A 19,415-nucleotide genomic window follows, 5' to 3' on the forward strand; every position below is an offset into this window, starting at 1 on the left:
CTACCAGCCCAGACGCAATGGTTCACAGCCATAATAACTGACCTGGGGCTGGTCCAAAGATTGCAAGCAAGGTGACTGGTTAAAGTAATCATGGGAGGGCTTCCTTGGTGGCTCAGTGGTAAAGAATCCGCCTGCCAAATGCAGGAGACTCAGGTTCGATCCCTGATCCAGGAAGATCCTACATGCCATTGAGCAACTAAGCCCGTGCACCACAGCTACTGAGGCTGTGCTCTAGAGCCCGGGAATGTCGACTACTGAAGCCCGCTCACCCTAGAGCACGTGCCCCCTAACAAGAGAAGCCACTGTAAAGAGAAACCCGCACACCGCAACCAGAGAGTAGTCTGTGCACTGCAACTAGAGAAAAGCCCGTCCAGCAACAAAGTCCCAGCACAGCAAAAAAAGTTATTTTTTTAAATAAAGTACTAATGGCAGTAACATTTCTGAGCAACAGTCACTTAATTGATTTGCTAAATATAATCAACATCACCTCTTATAAAGAGTTCTTCTAATGACCTTCCCAAATGCAGAATTTTCCAGAAAGAGATGAACGTCTAATGGTGATTGGATCACCCTTCAGTCACAGCCCCTTCTGCTTAGGTAGGACATGAAGTAGGAGAAAGGACCCCATTGGCCCCATTTCACAGAAGAGGAATCTGAGGCTCAGGGAGGTCACGTGACTTTGCCTGAGCCCACCCAACAAGGCTAACCCTGAACCCCTTGACATGGCACTCAGGAGCACTCCTGTGACATCTGCCAAGTTTGACTCCATAAAAACAGGCACAGAGAGGAGGAGGGGGCGGCGGGCCGGGGGTGTCACGGGAATCTGGGAGTCTGGGGTCCAGGCCTTCCATGCCTGCACAGTCACCTCGAGCTGGGAGCCCTGCCATCATCCAGGGAGGGTGAAAGCAGCTTTTACAAAGCAGGGTCTGAGGGCCTCGGACAGGCCCCCCTTTGTCGACTTCCTCCGTCCTCCGCCCCGACGCCCCGGCCTCAGCCTCCAGCGTCACCCTCTTTGAATGGCTGGCTCCTACACACTGGAAATTTGCAACACAAATGCACGGCTTGTATCTCGGTAGAGCTTCACTGCCCTAGCCTTTTGGAGCCTTTTAAAGCCAGCCTTTCTCTGGGGCGCTTTCTTTGCACAGCTCAAGCCCCCAGCCCTTACACGCAGGCATGATCGCTAATTAACGCTGGGTGAAAACCCGTCCTGGGAAGAGAGCCGGGTGGCGAGCGGGCTGTTCCCACCCCTCTCCAGGGCGGCTGGCAGCCAGAACTGGTGGAGGGGGCTGAACTCTCACTCTCAAAGCTCATGCTGGCTTCCTCCCTCCATCCTCTTCCTTGATGGGTTTGAAAATTTACAGTAAATTAAGCTCATCACCCAGGATGGCACCCAGCTTTTCAGAGCTCAGCTCTATTCATAAGAACTGCAGTAATGGCTAACACAGACTAAGAGTACCAGACACTTTATAAACATATTTCTGATGCTCATAACAACCTGGAAAGGCAGAGGTTATCACGCCCTATGTAGAGCCTCGATAACTGAGGCTCAGAGTGATTAAACACCTAGACCTGTGTCACACAGCCTACAAGTGGCAGAACTGATTTTCAAATCCAAATCCATCTGTGCCCCAAACACCTGCTCCCACTTTAGGCTTCTCTCTGCTCCTGTCCAATGCTCTCCCAGCTTTACTGTGACTTCTCCCTTTTCTCAATTCTTGGAACATCTAGTGGTGTGTCCATCTCTAGGTCTACTTGCCTGAGGTGATGGTGGCCCAACTGAATAAACTTATGAAAACATTGAACTGTAGACTTCAAACAAGTGACTTGTGTGGTACGTGAATTGTACTTCAATAAAGCAGTTAAGGCTCTTTGAAAAAAAAAGGGGGGGCAGGAGAACAAGAATTGGTGGTCTATGGGGACTTCCCTGATGGTCCAGAGGCTAAGACTCCACATTCCCAATGCAGGGGGCCCAGGTTCGATCCCTGGTCAGGGAACTAGATCCCACATGCCACAACTAAGACCCAGAGCAGCTGAATAAATAAATCAGTCAGTTCAGTCACTCAGTCCTGTTTGACTCTTTGCAACCCCATGGGCTGCAGCATGCCAGGCTTCCCTGTCCATCACCAACTCCTGGAGCTTGCTCAAACTCATGTCTATCAAGTCGGTGATGCCATCCAATCTATCTTATCCTCTACCATCCCTTTCTCCTCCTAGTTTCAACCTTTCCCAGTATCAGGGTTGGAGAAGGCAATGGCACCCCACTCCAGTACTCTTGCCTGGAAAATCCCATGGATGGAGGAACCTGGTGGGCTGCAGTCCATGAGGTCACTAAGAGTCGGACACCTGAGCCACTTCCCTTTCACTTTTCACTTTCATGCATTGGAGAAGGAAATGGCAACCCACTCCAGTGTTCTTGCCTGGAGAATCCCAGGGACAGGGGAGCCTGGTGGGCTGCCGTCTATGGGGTCGCACAGAGTCGGACACGACTGAAGCGACTTAGCAGCAGCAGGGTCTTTTCCAATGAGTCAGTTCTTCACATCAGGTGGCCAAAGTATTGGAGTTTCAGCATCAGTCCTTCCAATAAATATTCAGGACTGATTTCCTTTAGGATTGACTGGTTTGATCTCCTTGCAGTCCAAGGGTCTCTCAATATATACATAAATAAAAGATCTCTTAAATAAAGAATTTATGGACTATGGAATATTAGCTTGTCATGGATCGATGAATTTGCAAGTCAGAAATATTTGAGTCTTGGCTCTGCCACTGCCCTGCTGTGTGACGGCTGGAAAGTGGGCACCCTCTCTGTGCCTGTTTCCTCATTTATAACAGCAATAAAAATAGCAGTGGTAAGAGCTCATTTATGAGGTTTATTGTATTCCAGGCCTGTATCTTATCCACTATCACGTGTAATCCTCACCCCACAACCTCACGAGTTGAGCCTCATCATTCCCATTTTACAGTTGAGGAAACTGAGATCAGGCACAAAGTCTTTAGCACAACCCCTGTCACAGAGCTTCAGCCGAGGTTGAATTCGATCCCCATGATTTCTTCAGCTGACTCTGTGTGTCCTATATGTGCACACTGGTCTGGTGACCGTTCAGGGTGCCCAGCTCTCACATGGTGCCCAGCTCTCCATGGTACCCACCTCGTGTTTGCTGAGATAACCTCCTGACTGTATGAGCTCCCATTGCCCCAGAGGCTCCCGCCTCCTCCATCTGCCTCCGGCTGCTGTGACCCATCAGTCCATCCTTACTCCCTGGGGATCTGGCCTGACCTGACCGCTTTGTGTCCAGGCCTGCAAGGAGACCTGTCCCTCAGTGCCTGCCTCTCTGGGGAACACCCCGTGTTTGGTCTGTGCCAAGAACTTGGTTCAGTGCAAGCTAAGAAGCAGGATCATAAAGTATCACTGCTAGGAGGTTCCTTCAGAAACTACTGGCTCTGGCACTTCCCCGGTGGTCCAGTGGTTAAGAATCGCTTGCAATGCAGGGGACGTGGGTCCAATCCCTGGTCAGAGAATTAGGATTCCGTATGCCACTGAGCATCTAACCCTGCATGCCACAACTAGAGAATCTGTGTGCTGCAACGAAAGATCCCGCATGACACAATTAAGACTGGACATAGCCAATTAACTAATTAAGAAAGAAATGACAGATTCTAGCTGTGAACTGCAGAACTGTATCCTAAAAGGCAGTCTCCACTCCCTGCTCTTCAACCAGACCAGCCCTGTTTGAAAAAGTCTGATTCAGATACTGCACTTCCCTAGATTTCCAAAGAAAGATCTAGGTTTCAAATTCTTTTAAAATCTTGAAAACTACTGTCCTTTGCTGTTTCTCTGTGGATGGGAGTAGGAAATTGATGGTAAAGAAACTGAGGCCTGGAGGGTACCAGTAACCTGCAGAGGGTCACCGAGGCAGTGATGGATGGACACAGGAGGGCAGCAGGCGTCTGGACGCTTAGCTCAGAGCTATTTCCCCTGCTCGACAACAGCCGTGTGGGAAAGCACGGCTTCTGCCTCCCACACTTTCATGCCATTCTTGAGGATTCTTTAGCATTAGGCTAGAGAAATCCGAAAGTACAATTCTCCTAAGACTTCTCATTCCTTGCCTCTCACTCCATACCCCTCTGAGGCAGCTGTCGACTTTGGCCACCTCGACACAAGACAACGATGCTCCCCAGGCCAGCTGCCTACACCGGCCTGTGACCGCAAGAGGTTAGGCCAAATAGAGGACCATTTTGATAATTGGGCGACAAGGGAAATGGCAAACAACTCTCCTCACTAAGGGGAGAAAAAAACACTTTCGTCCGTAAAGTTGACTGTCGTCAAGTGAAATAAAGTTGCACACGGACAAAACAAGATTATGTGAACTTTTTAAAAGGCTCATTTAATTTCAGAGAGTAAATGAACCCTTGGCTGTCTCACTGTTAGGAGTACTCCAGTTATTAGATGAGCAGTATTAGACGCTTCCTCTGGGAATAATGTTATAACTTCTCGCTCTGTCCTTTCTCTCCAAGATAAAGTTTGATATGAATCTTCATTTGCAAGGGGCAAAACCTCTCTCCCCTATTAGGTTTTGTCAGTGTGATGCTAAAAATGATCCTTTGGCGGACTTGTGAGTAATTGACCCTCTGACGCTAACAACGCCCAGGCAAATAAAGGTATAATTGGTGGGAGCGCCACGCAGCCGCTGGAGCAGACGCCGAGGCCTGTGGAGCTGGAGCGACCTCTCACTGCAGAGGAAGACCTGCCACCTTGGAGGTGAGCGGGTAAGGGGCGGGGGGTGGCCCTGGGGGCTGGACTGGATGGGAGTGAGAACATTGAGCTGCTCACCAACTCAGAGGCCCCACGTTCAAGAGGCCCACTGCCATCCTCTCTGCCCCTGGACTGGTGAGTACATTTGAGGCCCCTTGTTAGGGGCTCGGGAATATGCTTTGAACGGTGGGTACCATTTTGAGGTTGTCTTGAATGCTTGAACCTCAGTCCATGGGGTAGTAGCAGCAGACAGGTGCCAGGTGGGCTGTCAGGGGCAGATGAGGTCTCCGTGCTTTTTCAAGGGTGTGCCAGGTGGGCTTCCAGGACAAATGCATCACCTGGCAAGATTCTCCTGTCAAGCACGGGATTCTGCCATGGACTACAGCTTCCCTGGTGGCTCAGATGGTAAAGAATCTGCCTGCAATGTGGGAGACCCAGGTTTGATCCCTGGATCAGCAAGATCTCCTGGAGAAGGGAATGGCTACCCACTACAGTATTCTCACCTGAAAAACTCCATGGACAGAGGAGTCTGGGGGCTACAGTCCATGGGGTTGTACAGAGTTGGACGCGACTGAGCGACTGACACTTTCCAAGTGGCTGTGCAAATCAGTACCTTGCACTGATCACTCAGAACCGATTCAACGTAATTGCCTGGAAATTGATAATATTTTGCTTTCTTGTGCAATTGTAGCTGTGCGCCTTACTTTAGGTTTTAGACACGATTATCTGCCCTTGGAGTACTCTATTACCCCCTGTTTGTCTCTCAACCCAGCATTCAATGATCCTAAAGTATTTGTATCTTTTATCACAAGCCGCCTCGAACCCTTTCTGGAAGAAGGTGAGGTGTTCTTTTGAATGACCATTCAAGATGCTTCTTCATGAATAACTTAGATCTCCTTTGACTTGGAACACTAGCAGTGAAACAGTTTATAAAGTGAATCAGGACATCATTGCTTTAGGGTTCTTAAATTACATAGCAGAAGATTTAAAAGAGGTAAAAGATTGTTTTTTTTCCAGAAGTTCAAAAGTGGCCTTGCTGGATTTGTACTTGAGACCTTACCTCTGTTGTTAACTGAAAGTTTGTCTGCAGAATTCTTGGAGCATTCCTGGCATGAAGTCTGGCAAAATGTGCCAACTAATGTAGATTAAGTGCCCATTTATCCTGAGTCCAGACGACCTCAAATATATCTAATCACGGAATTAGTTTGTAAGCATGGTGGAGAGCTAACTGATACACATAATGACAGCCGATAAATGCTAAAATGCCTTCAGAACCATCCAGGAGGTGTTGATGGTGTTCTTGGACTCATGCTTGATTTAATTCAGTGAATTCTAGTTTCTTAGACTCGCCCTGTGGAAGCTGTCTGCCACGACCACTTTTTTATTCCTAGCGGCACAATCTATCCTCATCATACCAGCAACTGGATGATTCTTGTTGTTTTCCCTCTTTGTCCAATGGGATTTTGTAACCCCGTGGAGTAGCTTATCACTGGTCAGAAGTTACAATGGTGTTTTGATCCATCCCTGGGGTACGTGGTTTTGGGCGAATGTTGTGCTTCTTGGTTGACCAGATTATGAGGTTGCCCAGCCTCCCTCTGAATGATCTGGGGTTACTGGCTTTCCTGTGACTTGACTCCCAAAGTCTGCCAATCTCAGGTTATTTTCTGCTCCCCAAACCCCTGCTGTGCACAGGGACAGGCCAGCCAAGCAGGTGTTCCTGTCTGTCCCCCTTGTCTCCTCCCCAGAGACTCAGTAACAAAGAGCAAACGCTTTCGGTCTTCTCAGAACTGCTTTCCATGTGCAGGAGATGAATTCTGGAGCGCCACCATGAATAGGGAGCCCTGTGAATAGGGGATTGTATCAAAGAGGCTGCCGCGCAGAGCGGGAGGCCCATTCTAAAGTGCCCACTCTGCGACTAATTTGATGGAGGGCCATGGAAAAAAAGCCCTTCTCTCTGGGTTCATTTCGTTGGCTGTCTAAAACTAGAGCTCGTGATACCTGCTCCCGAGGGCGAGTGTGAGGGTGGGCTGTGAGGGACAGGGGGGCCCAAGGGGCTGGGAATCCCTGGGAGAAGGGGTAAGCGTTGGAGAGGCTGAGATGGCGCTTAGGCCAAAAACAGGGGTTTGGGCTTTGCCCTGGAGGGAGTGGAATGCCAAGGGCTTCTGAGAGGTGAGAGAGGTGATTGCGAGCTTGGATGTGCTCAGGTCATTGAAAGAGCAGCTGGAAAGAAGGCAAGAAAGCCCAGACTGCAGCTGGGAGACAGAAAAAGTAGTGGTCATGTCAAGGAGACCCCTTTGCCCCCAAAGATCTCCCTGTTTAGGAGACTCCAGCAGAGGAGCAGGTCTAGAAAAGAGAGATGGGTGTGATAATGTGTGATGAGGACAGAAAGCTAAATATCCTTGGTCTGGGGAGCCAAGGTCTAAATCAGGTGCAAAACGCATCTAAAGGGCTCATCCTGTGGTTAAAGGTACAGAAGGTCTGGGAGGCACAGCTGGTGGATGTCAAAGGCGAGGCCACGGTCTCATCTTTTCTCTAGCCCCGATCCTTACCAGAGTGGTAAAAGCTTAACAAATATTTGCAGGATAAGGGGACTTGGACTTGACACAATGGGAAAAGCTTCCAAACAGGAAAAGCTGCCTGGAAGTAGGACACACTGGCTTGGAGGTAGTGAGCTCCCTGTCACTCACAGTGTTTGAGCTGAAGCTGGACCATAGGCTGTTGGGGGGAGGGGGATGGAGGGGAGCACATCAAAGAGGGGGCTCGCGTTTGAGATCTGGATGGCTGCTCGCACCCTCCAGCTCTGGGGGTGCAAGGGTCTCAGGCAGCAGTGAACAGTCCGCAGGGATGCTTCCTGGGATCTCAAGGCCTCCCGGGTTTAGTCCAGATCCCAGTGTCTGGGAGACGGAGGGTGATACCCTAAGAGGAGAAGTGAGCCCAGGGATGGAAGTGGATTCCTCCTGGGCTGCCCCACCTGCCGGAAATCCCTTCTGAGCAGGACCTGCCGGAAATGGAGACACTCAGGGAGATGGTGGGCTGTGAGTTGTCTCTTGCCCTTTCCAGGGCTGGCCAAGCATCTGGAGGGGTCTGTATGCCCCTAGAGGGGACATCCGGCTGACAGGGGGGTGCCTCTGGGAGATGGGAAGTCCTGACCCTGAGGTGACTGAGTCTCCCTGAGCCCAGCGGTTTCCACCCCGCAGTCTGGGTTGATAGCAGAGCATGGCCCTAGCAGAGGCAGCTCTGTCCCCCGAAGACTATTCTTCCTAACTGCTGAGAATGGTGTCAGCAGGCCCCCATTAAGAATAATTACATGATCTATGAGATGGTTCTGCCACCGGGCTCCCCAGGTCCCTGGTCTCTTCCAGGGCTAAAACTCTTAGACAAAATCTAAACTTCTGGAGCAAGAGGCACAGCCATTCTCCCTTCCCTCCAACTCCACACAAGACAAGACAGCCTGCCCTCTGAACAGGTCCTCAGAGCAGAGGTGCGTGAAGAATACCCCCTGTGCCAACCACTCACGTCAGCCGCCTCATCTCAGTTCATGCTCACACGACCCTAGGCAGTAGGTCCAGTTATCGAGTCCATTTTGTGGATAGAAAAACTGAGGTCTGGAAAGGAGAAGCCCCTAGTCCTGGGATGCACAGCTAGTGATGACCAAGCCTGGATGTGAACTTGGGTTTTTCTGACTCAGAGCCTGAGCTGTCAGCCCCACTCAACGCTGTCAGTGCCACACTGGGCAGGGGGGGACTTAGGCAAATATGAGAAGCTGTTTGCTCCTCCCCCACTCCAGTCTTCTCGCCTGAAGAATCCCCACGGACAGAGGAGCCTGGTGGGTCGCAAAGTGTCGGACGCAACTGAAGCGATTTAGCACACATTATTATATTATTCCTTGCTGAGGCCTGAGTCCCACGTAGAATGCCCTGTAGGAAGCGGTAGTTTCCCCATTGTCTTTCATTGTATGTTCAACCCTGTGAGGTCAGCGGCATAGCCTTATCATGACCATTTTACAGATGGAGAAAATGAGGCCAGAGTTTGTGACTGGCAGAGGCAGAACTTGAACCCAGGTGTGTCAGACTTCAAGTCTGCTCTGTCTTCCCTACCCCACAGCTTCCAAAAGACAAGGATCATAGCTCTCACGGACCAGGCCGAGGGCCAGAGCTAGCAGAGGGCATCTCAGTGTCTATGGCTATGCCTGACCTTTTCTTCCTGTCTGTCATTTCCCAGGTACCAGCACAGGGGTGAAGGATGCTGCTCTGGGTGTTCTTCCTCGTGACCCTCACCCTCAGCAGCGGCTCCCACGGTTCCCTGCCTTCCCAGCCTCTCAGGTAAGCAGTTCTGACAAGAGAAGCAAGAGAGGCACTTTGAGGATGCAGACTCGAGCTGGTCCCCAGCTGGGTCCTCAGGCAGCCTCCCTTGCTCATCTCTGGGAGGGTGGCAGACTGAGCCCCAGAGAGGTCACCACCCAGCCCTGGTTCCAGCCCTCTCTGGGGACGAGCAGGGCAAGAGGCGACAGAAAGACCTCACAGAGACCAAGTGAGCACAGTCCCCTGGGCCTCCCACCCCACCCTTTGACCTCTGACTCCTTCTACTAGGATTCCACGGTACGCAGATGCCATCTTCACTAACAGCTACCGGAAGGTTCTGGGCCAGCTGTCTGCCCGCAAGCTACTCCAGGATATCATGAACAGGCAGCAGGGGTGAGCCAGCGTTCTCGTGACTTCTCCCTGCACCCTCGGTTCATCATGATTTGGAGGAACCAAGTCTGGTGTCTTCGCTTGCACAGCAGCTGTCACTTCTGGACTTGCCAGGGCAGAAGGGCTCCAGTGTCAAACCTTGTCTTAACCCTTAACTGATAAGTGATCATTGAGCATAGATGCTTGTCCCTGAGTTGGGCTCCAGTAGTAACACTGACAGCAGTCACCACTTGACTGACTCTACCAGAAAAAAAGACTTTGCACTGGTTCATCAATATACAACCTGGCACAGTGCATAGCAAGCCCTTGGCAGTGTCAGCCATTATGCTCAGGTTCTTATGTGCTGTTTCCAACAACTTTACAAAGGATGTCCTCTTACCCCCATCACACAGAAGTTACATTAATAGCTTCTAAAGGACACACAGCAATGAGCGGCAAAATTAGCATCCAATCAGCCTGACTGCCTAAACATGTTTTAATTTTCATTTTGAAAAAATTCCAAACTTACAGAGAAGTTGCAGAAATAGTACAAAGGGCTTTAACATGCCCTGCTCTAAGAGTCAACAATTCCTAATATTTTTTTACTATATTTGCTTACTCCATATCTGGGGCTTCCCTGATGACTCAGTGGTAAAGAATCTGCCTGCAATGCAGAAGATGCAGGTTCCATCCCTGGGTCAGGAAGATTCCCTGGCGGAGGAAATGGCAACCGACTCCATTATTCTTGCCTGGAGAATCCCATGGACAGAGGAGCCTGGCAGGCTACAGTCCATAGGGTTGCAGAATCAGACATGACTGAGCATGTATACACACACACACACATTCTCTCTCTCTCTCTCTCTCTCTCTCTGCTGCTGCTAAGTCGCTTCAGTCGTGTCCGACTCTGTGTGACCCCATAGACTGCAGCCCACCAGGCTCCCCGATCCTTGGGATTCTCCAGGCAAGAACACTGGAGTGGGTTGCCATTTCCTTCTCCAGTGCATGAAAGTAAAAGTGAAAGTGAAGTCGCTCAGTCGTGTCCGACTCCCAGCGACCCCATGGACTGCAGCCTACCAGGCTCCTCTGTCCGTGGGATTTTCCAGGCAAGAGTACTGGAGTGGGGTGCCATTGCCTTCTCCATTCTCTCTCTCTCTCTCTCTCTCTCTATATATATATATATATATATGGGTAGATACAGGTCTAGACATATGTACACAAACTCAGGTATGATTATGAGTATTATTGTTTTGCTGAACCATTTAAGAGTGAATTATAGTCATCATGACGCTTTATCCTTAAGTTCTTTTGTGTGTCTCCTCTAATAGCTAATCAAAGGATACTCTCTTATATAATCACAGTATAATTATCACTTAGAGTCCATATTTAAATTTCACTAGTTGTCCCAAAATATCCTTTATAAAAATTTTAAAATATTTTTGGCTGTGTGAGGTCTTAGTTGTAGCACGCAGGCTCTTCCACTGTGCCGCGTGGACTCTCTGGCTGTGGCACATGGGCTTAGGAACTGTGGTGCTTGGGCTCAGTTGCTCTGCGGCGTGTAGGATCTTAGTTCCCCCATCAGGGATTGAGCTCATGTCGCCTACACTGCAAGGTGGATTCTTAGCCACTGGACCACCAGGGAAGTCCCTGTAACAATTACTGATCTTCCTCATCCAGGACTCAGTCCAGCCCCAGGTGGCATTTAGTTTCTTTTAGTCTGGATCAGTTCCTCAGTCTTTATGACACAGACATTTTTTATTAGTAAAGGGCAGTTCTTCATAGAATGTCCCTCATATTGGGCTTGCCGGGTGCTTCCTCATGAATAGATTCACATTATGCAACAGAGGTAATGTGTCCTTCTTGGTGCATCCTGCCGGGAGGCGCGTGTTGTCCAGTTGTCGCATTGGTGATCACTTGTAACCCATTGGAACCCATTGGTGATGGTAACTTTGATCACTTGTGTAACACGACGGCTGCCAGGTTTCTCCTCTGTTAACATCTTCTCCTTTGTGCTGAATAAGTCATCTGTGGGAAGATATTTTGCAAATGTGTACTTCACAGCCTATAGTCTTCACTCCTATACACACTGCCTTCTTAAACGCTGCTGAGTCTAATTCAGCTGGGTGCAAGAGTCTATGCCAGATATCGCAATAGGCCGAGGGATGCACCCCCACTCTGCTCCCTTTGCCCTGAACTTTCCTAGGCCTCCTCCACTTCCTACTCAAACAGCAACTTCTGTTGTTCCTCTTTTTCTAATCAAACAGAGAGAGAAACCAGGAGCAAGGAGCAAAGGTACGGCTTGGCCGTCAGGTGGACGGCGTGTGGACAGACCAACAGCAGATGGCACTGGAGAGCACCTTGGTGAGCCTGCTGCAGGAGCGCAGGTGGGAATATGTGTGTGTGCACAAGTGTGAAGGTGTGCACAAGTGTGTATTGAGGGACCTCAGAGGCTTCTGTCCCCAACGGTAGCCAGGAAAAGGACTCTCCTCCTCTCCAAGAAAACTGGGAACGAGGTCCGTTCTTCCATACATCAAGAACCAGAAGAAGGGGGGACATGTGTGATGGAGTCTGGCTCTCATCCACTCCTGTATCTCCAGTGGAGCCAGAGGCCAGCCTCAGTGTCTGTGTCCAGAAACGTCCCTCACTCATGAGTCCTGGGGATAGGACCCAGGAATCTGAATTTGAACGAGAGTCCCAGGGGACTCTGATGCTCCTAGTCTGAGATGCATGCCCTGGATCCCTTGCCAAGTTCATCAAACTGTAAAATCAAAGGGAGACCAGCCCCTCCCAACACCCTTGGGTAGAGGACTGTGAGTAGCGCTTGTGAGAGGGAGAGATGGGAATGACAGTCGCTCCCCAGCTCCCTGACCCTCACAATCCTAGTAGGAGTCAGGGAAGATCAGGAGTGAGTTTTCCCATTTTACAGAGGAGGAAAACTGAGGCAAAGAAGAAGAAGTAGCTAGCCCCAAGTCAGGGACTAGGCAGGCCCAAGACCTGCCTTTCTTCCCCAGAGCCCTTCACACGAACTCCATTTCTTCAAAACGACACAACTGTTTGCAGAAACTGTGCTGTATTTTAGAGCCTGATTTTTGAACTGTGAGCACAACCATGCCCCAGCGTGACTCTGCCAGACACCTCCAGCCCAAACTATTAAGCAAATCCAGTTCCCAGCAGAGTTCTCCGTGTGCCCCCTCGCCTTCTTCCCAGCCTGATTAGACACCGAGAGCTCAGAGATCTGGCCAAGTATTGTCCTGGGGAGATGCAAGCCGCAGCAGGCGGACAGGCAGAGCGTAGCAGAGGTGAGAACCAACCCCGGAGGCGGGATGGACACCTGAGCCCCAGGTCTGCTTGTGCAGCCAAGTCTTTGCACACAGCCAGTCATCTTCCCCGTTCCCACCTCTGTGAAGGGAGCAGATTTGCTCCAATGACCACCAAGGTCCTGGAGGATAGAATTCTTTTTTTAAATAAATGTCCCTAGAGAATAATGCCTCCCCCTTCCACACCGCCCCAGCCCCGTGCCTCTCATGCTGGGATTAGGTCACTATTCACCTGCTTCAGGGCTCCCACCAGGCCCCAGTGGGGTAGAGTGGCCCCAAGGAGAGCCACATCCTAAGAATGCAGGCTTGGTTCCTGCAGGTTAAAAGCTAGAGGCTTCACAGAGCTGAAAGTCCTAGAGCGGCAGGAAGGCCCCAGAGGTTGCCCCAGCCATTGTTCCCCCTCCAGCTCAACTGTTGCAAATCCCAGGACATGAGGCGGGGGCGGGGGGGGGGGCGGTGCTGAGAAAACAGAACTGCTGAATGAATTCTTACATTAATACGTTAAGAGTAGAATGATTTGGCAGTTAGCAGCCTTTCACACCCACCATGCTTTATGTCCATATAACAGTCCTCTAAGTTAATAAGTTCAGGTTTCTCCATCTTCCCAGCTCTTAAAAGTCATCCAGGGACTTCCCTGGTGGTCCAGTGGTTAAGACTTCACCTTCCAATGCAGGGGGCATGGGTTCAATTCCTGGTCTGGGAAATAAGATTCCATATGCCTTGTGGCCAAAACATGAAAACATAAAACAGAAGCAATATTGTAACTAATTCAGTAAAGTCTTCTAAAATGGTCCATATAAAAAAAAATCTTAAAAAACAAAAAGTCATCCAAAGATGGCCAGGCTCTGGGCTGAGGGGACGGGCATGGATGGGCCAGTCTTGGTTTCTGCTCTCATGGAATTCATAACACACTGAAGTAGACAGAAATTAAACAAGTACGTGCACAGTGGATTATTTAATTTGTGATAAATGGTAAGGGATGTGGTGAACGTGTGTGCTGGAAAGAATGACCTCATCTACCCCTGTTTGGGAGTTAGAAGTGGCTTCTTCAAGGGCCAGTGATTGCCCAGGCTCTCAATAGGAGTGGGTTGGGAGAGCTGGGGCTAAGACTGAGGTCATCTTGGGAGTCGGTCAGTCTCAACATTGGAGTCACGGTCACCCTAGTTCCAAGTGTCCTGTCCTACCTTGCCTTGGTTTCGGTGCCCCTAGACTAAGCTTTATCTTTCTTTCTGCAATAGGAATTCCCAAGGATGAAGATTCTGCCTCTATTTTCTGCTCCCTGCAGCTGAGACACAACTGCATCCGGTTAATCCTTTTAAATTTCTGACCTACTTTTTCCTTTATAAATACAATAAAGTTCCCCCATACTGGTCTGCATTTCAATTTTCTTTTATCTTCAGCCTAATTTTTTCACATCTTACAGAGTTCCATTTCCCAAAGTGGTATTACAAGCTTTTCTTTTTTTTTTTAAAAGCTAACATTTACCAAACACTCAGAGTGCCAGCTGGGCAGCTTCACGTGTAGAACCTCATAGACTCCCTACACAGCCTAACAGGAGGTACTGGCATCATTCTCATTTCACAGATGAGGAACCGAGGCACAGAAGGGTGAAGTGAATTGCCGTGGTCACTGCCAACAAGGAGAGAGCTGGGATTCAACTATAGGGGACCCAGCCCAGAAGTGGGCTCTTAACCATATTCGACTACTCTGAGCCCAAGTCATCCTTCATCCACTGGTGACTCATCCACCTATGAGCAATGCCATTTATTCACTCAACAAACGTTTCTAGAGATCCCACTATGTGCCAAGTGCTGTGCTAGGCAAACAAAGCCGCTGGCCTCATAGAGCTTACGTTCGTTCTTTCTTTTTGGCTGTGCTGGGTCTTCACTGCTGCATGGTCTTTCTCTAGTTGCTGAGAGCGGGGGCTACTTCAGTTGCAGTGTGTGGGCTCTCATCACAGTGGCTTCTCCCGCTACAGAGCTCAGGCTCTAGGGGGCACAGGCTTGTGTCATTGTGGCCACACGAGTTTAGCTGCTCCGAGGCATGTGGTATCTTCCCAAACTGGGGATCAAACCTGTGTTCCCTGCATTGCCAGGCGGATTCTTAACCACTGGACCACCAGGGAAGTCTAGCATAGAGCTTATATTCTAATGGGGGAAAGAATAATAAAAACAAGTAAATACAGAATTTGTAAGATGGTGGTGATTGCAAAGAGCAAAAAATTAAGGCAATGGGAGTACTGGAGGGGATAATCTAACCATAATGAATGAGTATGTGGTGCAGTGGTTAGGGAAGGCCTCTCTGATGAGGGACATTTGAATAAAGTCCCTCAAGAGTCGGCTTGAGGAGAATGACTCAGAGGAGGATGACTGGGTGAGGAACATTTTCAAAACAGTGAAAACCCAACACAAAGGCCCCTAGGCAAGAGTGTGGAGGGAGGAGGCGCAGGAGGCCGGTGTGGCTAGCCAGAACACAGTGAGGCTGAGAGCGGAGGAAGGGAGGCCAAGAGGGAGCGGGAGGCCAGCTCATGAGGAGGTCCTTGGAGGCCGTGGGAAGAACCAAAAGGATCTCTCAGCGAGATGGGAGCCACCGCAGAGTTTAAGCAGAAGAATGACATGATCTGACTCGCATTTACTGCCACTCTCAGAAAGGGTCAAATGCTGGATATATTCTCAGGGTAGATGGATAAGGTATGGGAACTGGAGAGGAGTTAAGAATAATTCCAAAGTTTGAGGCCTGAGCAACTGGAAGGACGGAATCGCCATTTAGGAGCTTTGGAGGTGGGGGGAGAATTAGGAGTTGGGGTTTAGACATGTTGAGTCTGAGATGCCCTTTAAAGGCCCCAGTAGGGGGGCTGAGTAGGCACCAGGGTATGCAGGTCTGAAGCCAGGAGAGAGGTCTGGATAGCTGTCACCTTTTAGGTGGTCTATAAAGTCAGGAGATTAAAAATTTTTTTTTTCATTTTTTAACAAGAACTTACTATACAGCACATGGAACTCTGTTCAAAATCATGTGGCAGCCTGGATGGATGGGGAGTTTAGGGCAGAATGGATACATGTACATGTATGGCTGAGCCCCTTTGCTGTTCACCTGAAACTATCACAACACTGTTAATTGACTACAATTCATACAAAATAAAAAGTTTAAAAAAAAAGGAAAATAATATGAAAAATAGTATATATGTATAACTGAATCACTTTGCTGTACAGCAGAAATTAACACAACATTGTAAATCAACTACACTTTAATATAATTGTTTTAAAATTTAATTTAAATTTTAGAAATTAATTTTTTTAATTAAAAAAATTAAAATAACTTTTTTTTTTAAAAGAGAATCCCCTGGAAGTCCAATGGTTAGGGCTCAGTGCTTTCACTGCTGGGGCCCCAGGTTCAATCCCTAGTTGGGGAACTAAGATCTCATAAGCTGTGAGGTTGTAGCCTAAAAAAAAAATTTAAAAATAAAGTCAGGAGAGTGAGTTAGATCACCGAGAAAGAAGAATAGAATAGCAGAAGTACAAGGACTACCCCAGGGCACTCCGTATTTAAAGGCTGGAGGAAAGATGAGGAACCAGCAAAGGAGACTGAGAAAGAAAAAGCAGAAAGACTATGAGAGAAATTCCAGAAAGCAGTTCAAGAGAGTGATGGACTGTACCAAATGCCGCTGATGGCTCATCAGTTGAGAACCGAATGTGAAAATGATCATGGAAGCCAATGATGACCTTGGCAAGAACAAATTGGGTGCATGGTGGAGGCAAAAGTCTGACTCTAGTGGGTTCAAGAGAAAATAGTCGGAGAGGGATCAGATCTGGAGAGTAGAGATCTGGCTGTACCGTATGGTGACCACTGAACACACGTGGCTGCTGAACACAAGATGTGGCTAATATCAACTGAGATGTGCTTTACATGGATTTCAAAGACAGTATGAAAGAAGAATACCAAATGTCTCATTCATGTTTTATATTGATTACCTATTAAAATATCTGATAAGTTTGGTTAAAATAAAATATATTAAGCTTGATTTCACCTATTTCCTTCTTACCTTTTTATTGTGGTTACTAGACAATTTCAAATCACCTATGGAACTTGCAAGCCTGGTGCGCTGCATGCAGTCTGTGGGGTCACAGAGAGTGGGACACGACTTAGCAATTTAACAACAGCAAATGGGGCTTGCATTATATTTCTATTGGATGGCACTGGCAGAGTCAATTCTTTTGAGAAATTTTGCTATTAATATAAAGAGAAGCAGAGAGTTGAAGTCACTGTCCAGAGTTACCTTTGTCAGTGATTACCCAACTTTTTCTTTTCATGAACCATTTTACTTGGGCATATCCCAACACATTGCCTCTTCGAAGAATTGGTGACCTTGGGACTTCCTGGTGGTCCAGTGGCTAAGACTCCATGCTTCCAATGCAGGGGGCCCGGGTCTGATCCCTGATCAGAGAACTAGATCCTGGCATGCCACAAATAAGAGTTCACATGTCACAGTGCAACTAAAGACCCCACATTCCGCAACTAAGACTCAGAGGTACTAAATAACTACATTTTTTTTTTTAAAAAGAATCTGTGCTTTCATTGCAGGGGCCACAGATTCCATCTCTGGTGGGGAACTAGGATCCTGCATGCCCTGAGGCACGCACGGCCAAAAAAATAAGTAAATAAAAATAAAATTTAAAAATAATAATAAATAAAAAAAATTTTAAGTGAAATGTCTAGATGATGGGATGTGTGTTTGGATTAAAACCATGAAAATATTCACAGCATCTTGGAGTTGATGGGGACTCGGAGGTGAGCAATCTCCTCTCTGTCCTTTTCCGGTCTGAGACACGTCAGTGCTGTATCCGTGGGTCCGTCTCCCACACCGGGACCATAAAGCCAGCTTGGGGTTTCACAGCATTCAGACCACCTGCTCTCCACAGTTTATCCTCCAAGAAAGAATGTGAAGCGTGGGAACAGCTCCACAGGGAGCCCGGGTGGCTCCACGGAGCAGACAATACCCACAATGGGGAACAAAAGACCCCTCCGGAGGAGAAGGCTGGCCTCTGAGGGCCGCAGTCCACTTCAACCAAGCCGAGCCGGCCACCGAGAACCTGCCAGGGGAGCAGAACAAAGGAGGCGGCTGCTGAATGGTGTCCAGCCCGACCCCCCTCCATCCCCCAGACCCACCTGCTCATCTCTTTCCTCCGCCTGTCCCCACAAAAGCAAAGACTGAGGGCTCTCTCAACTTCCAATTAGTTTTTCAAATGAAATAATGACCGCTGGGGCCCGCTGCTACTTGTGGGTTTCGAGGTGAATGCCGTTCGTTATAAAGGAAAAGACTGTGATGGCCACAATTCCGGTGCTTTATCTCCATTAACTACCACACTAATGGCGGCTTAAAGGACTTAACCGCTGCCCACAGAGGGGCTGGGAGCTTCCCGATCCCTTGAGGGTCCCACTTAAGATGAAGTGCTATTTTTATTATTTTTTTTTGTCCTACAGCATGCTCTGATCAATGGAGGATTTGTTTCTTATGATAATCCCTTATGTTTGCATTAAAACTCACAAAGAGGTTCTCATCCATTGCTTCATGGACTCCCTACCACAGCCCTAGGGAGAGGGCAGAACAGAGGTAAGAGGTCAGGTCCTTCAGCTCGGAGGGGTCAAAGCTGATTCCAGGACAGTGCCCTTGTGTTGTTCCAAGATGCCAGGCCCCTCAGGAAATGCTGGGGAAGCAAAGGAATTCAACCAAACAACAAAGAAACAAAAGGACCTAGTACAAACTGCTCCTGGGCCCCTGCTAACAACACAGGAAATAACAACAGTAATGTCTATACTAATCTGAGCAACCTCTGAGTCAGTGTCAGTGCCAGGCGCTCTGGTGTGTGTTTTGGATGTGACCTCATTTAACCCTTATAAAGCCCTCAGAGGTGTTATCCCATTTTTACTGATGGGAAACTAAGGCCCAGTGGGCTGAAGAAAGGTCAGTTGGATACTGACCTGCTGTGCTGCCTACTTGTGGGAGGCCAGGTCCAGGCACTACTGTAATGCCAAATGAAAAACAGAGCTGCATGGCAGTTAAAGTGGTAAAAACAGATTTTATCCAAGACTATTTCAACAGCGGGAAAGAAACCTCATATAGAAGTGGGCTCAATTCCGAATACAGTGTGGTCTACTGGGAATTGGTAGCCAAGGAGCAGGGTGGGGATCAGTGGATGAAAACTTACGAAGAGGATACAGCAGGGGTAAGGGGATTCTGGCTGAAGACAGACCAGGGAGATGAGACATCACCTGGGAGATGGTGGAGGGTGAGAATTCTGATCATATATCAGCGTGATCAGACGTGGAGGTGGGAGGGTCTGGTTAAACTGCTTAGCAGGATTCTTGCTAAAACTAGATCTTAAAAAAAAAAGGCACATATAGGTGAAGGAGAAATTTCAGGAGCCTGGCTAAAGTTTGATCAAGCAAAGAATCTTTGCCAGTGGTGAATAATTTAAGCAACAAATCTGGTGTATGTCATAAGTCCTAATAAAGAGTTAGGCCAGTTCTCAACTGCAGCCTACCCAGATCCATCCCTAGGCTAAAAGCAAGCAGACTCTCCCTTGCAGGCTTCAAGAGGCTTCTCCCAGTGGGTAGGACCAGAAAGACAGCATAAAAGGTGTTTCTGCCTCTGCTGCTGCTGCTGCTAAGTCGCTTCAGTCGTGT

The 19,415-nt window shown here is 48.6% G+C and overlaps 1 protein-coding gene across 1 annotated transcript; it reads left to right on the forward strand.

The window, feature by feature from the left end:
* Positions 1 to 4,661: 4,661 nt before the first annotated feature.
* On the forward strand, positions 4,662 to 14,117 carry GHRH (growth hormone releasing hormone). The gene is made up of 5 exons (XM_086331913.1): positions 4,662 to 4,756; positions 8,972 to 9,072; positions 9,340 to 9,444; positions 11,682 to 11,801; positions 13,973 to 14,117. The coding sequence occupies exons 2-5, from the start codon at positions 8,993 to 8,995 to the stop codon at positions 13,986 to 13,988; spliced, it is 321 nt and encodes a 106-aa protein (XP_086188039.1). The 5' UTR covers positions 4,662 to 4,756; positions 8,972 to 8,992; the 3' UTR covers positions 13,989 to 14,117.
* The last annotated feature ends 5,298 nt before the right edge of the window (positions 14,118 to 19,415 follow it).

The sequence above is a fragment of the Bos grunniens genome, chromosome 13 (genome assembly GCF_055505025.1).
Source record: "Bos grunniens cultivar Pamir isolate PY7600 chromosome 13, Bosgru_T2T1.0, whole genome shotgun sequence".
Classification (NCBI taxonomy): Eukaryota; Metazoa; Chordata; class Mammalia; order Artiodactyla; family Bovidae; genus Bos; species Bos grunniens.

Coding starts and splice junctions, on each gene's coding strand:
- GHRH (XM_086331913.1), top strand. CDS start 8,993: ATGCTGCTCTGGGTGTTCTTCCTCGTGACCCTCACCCTCAGCAGCGGC. Junction 9,073..9,339: donor CTGCCTTCCCAGCCTCTCAG/GTAAGCAGTTCT, acceptor TCCTTCTACTAG/GATTCCACGGTACGCAGATG. Junction 9,445..11,681: donor ATCATGAACAGGCAGCAGGG/GTGAGCCAGCGT, acceptor CTAATCAAACAG/AGAGAGAAACCAGGAGCAAG.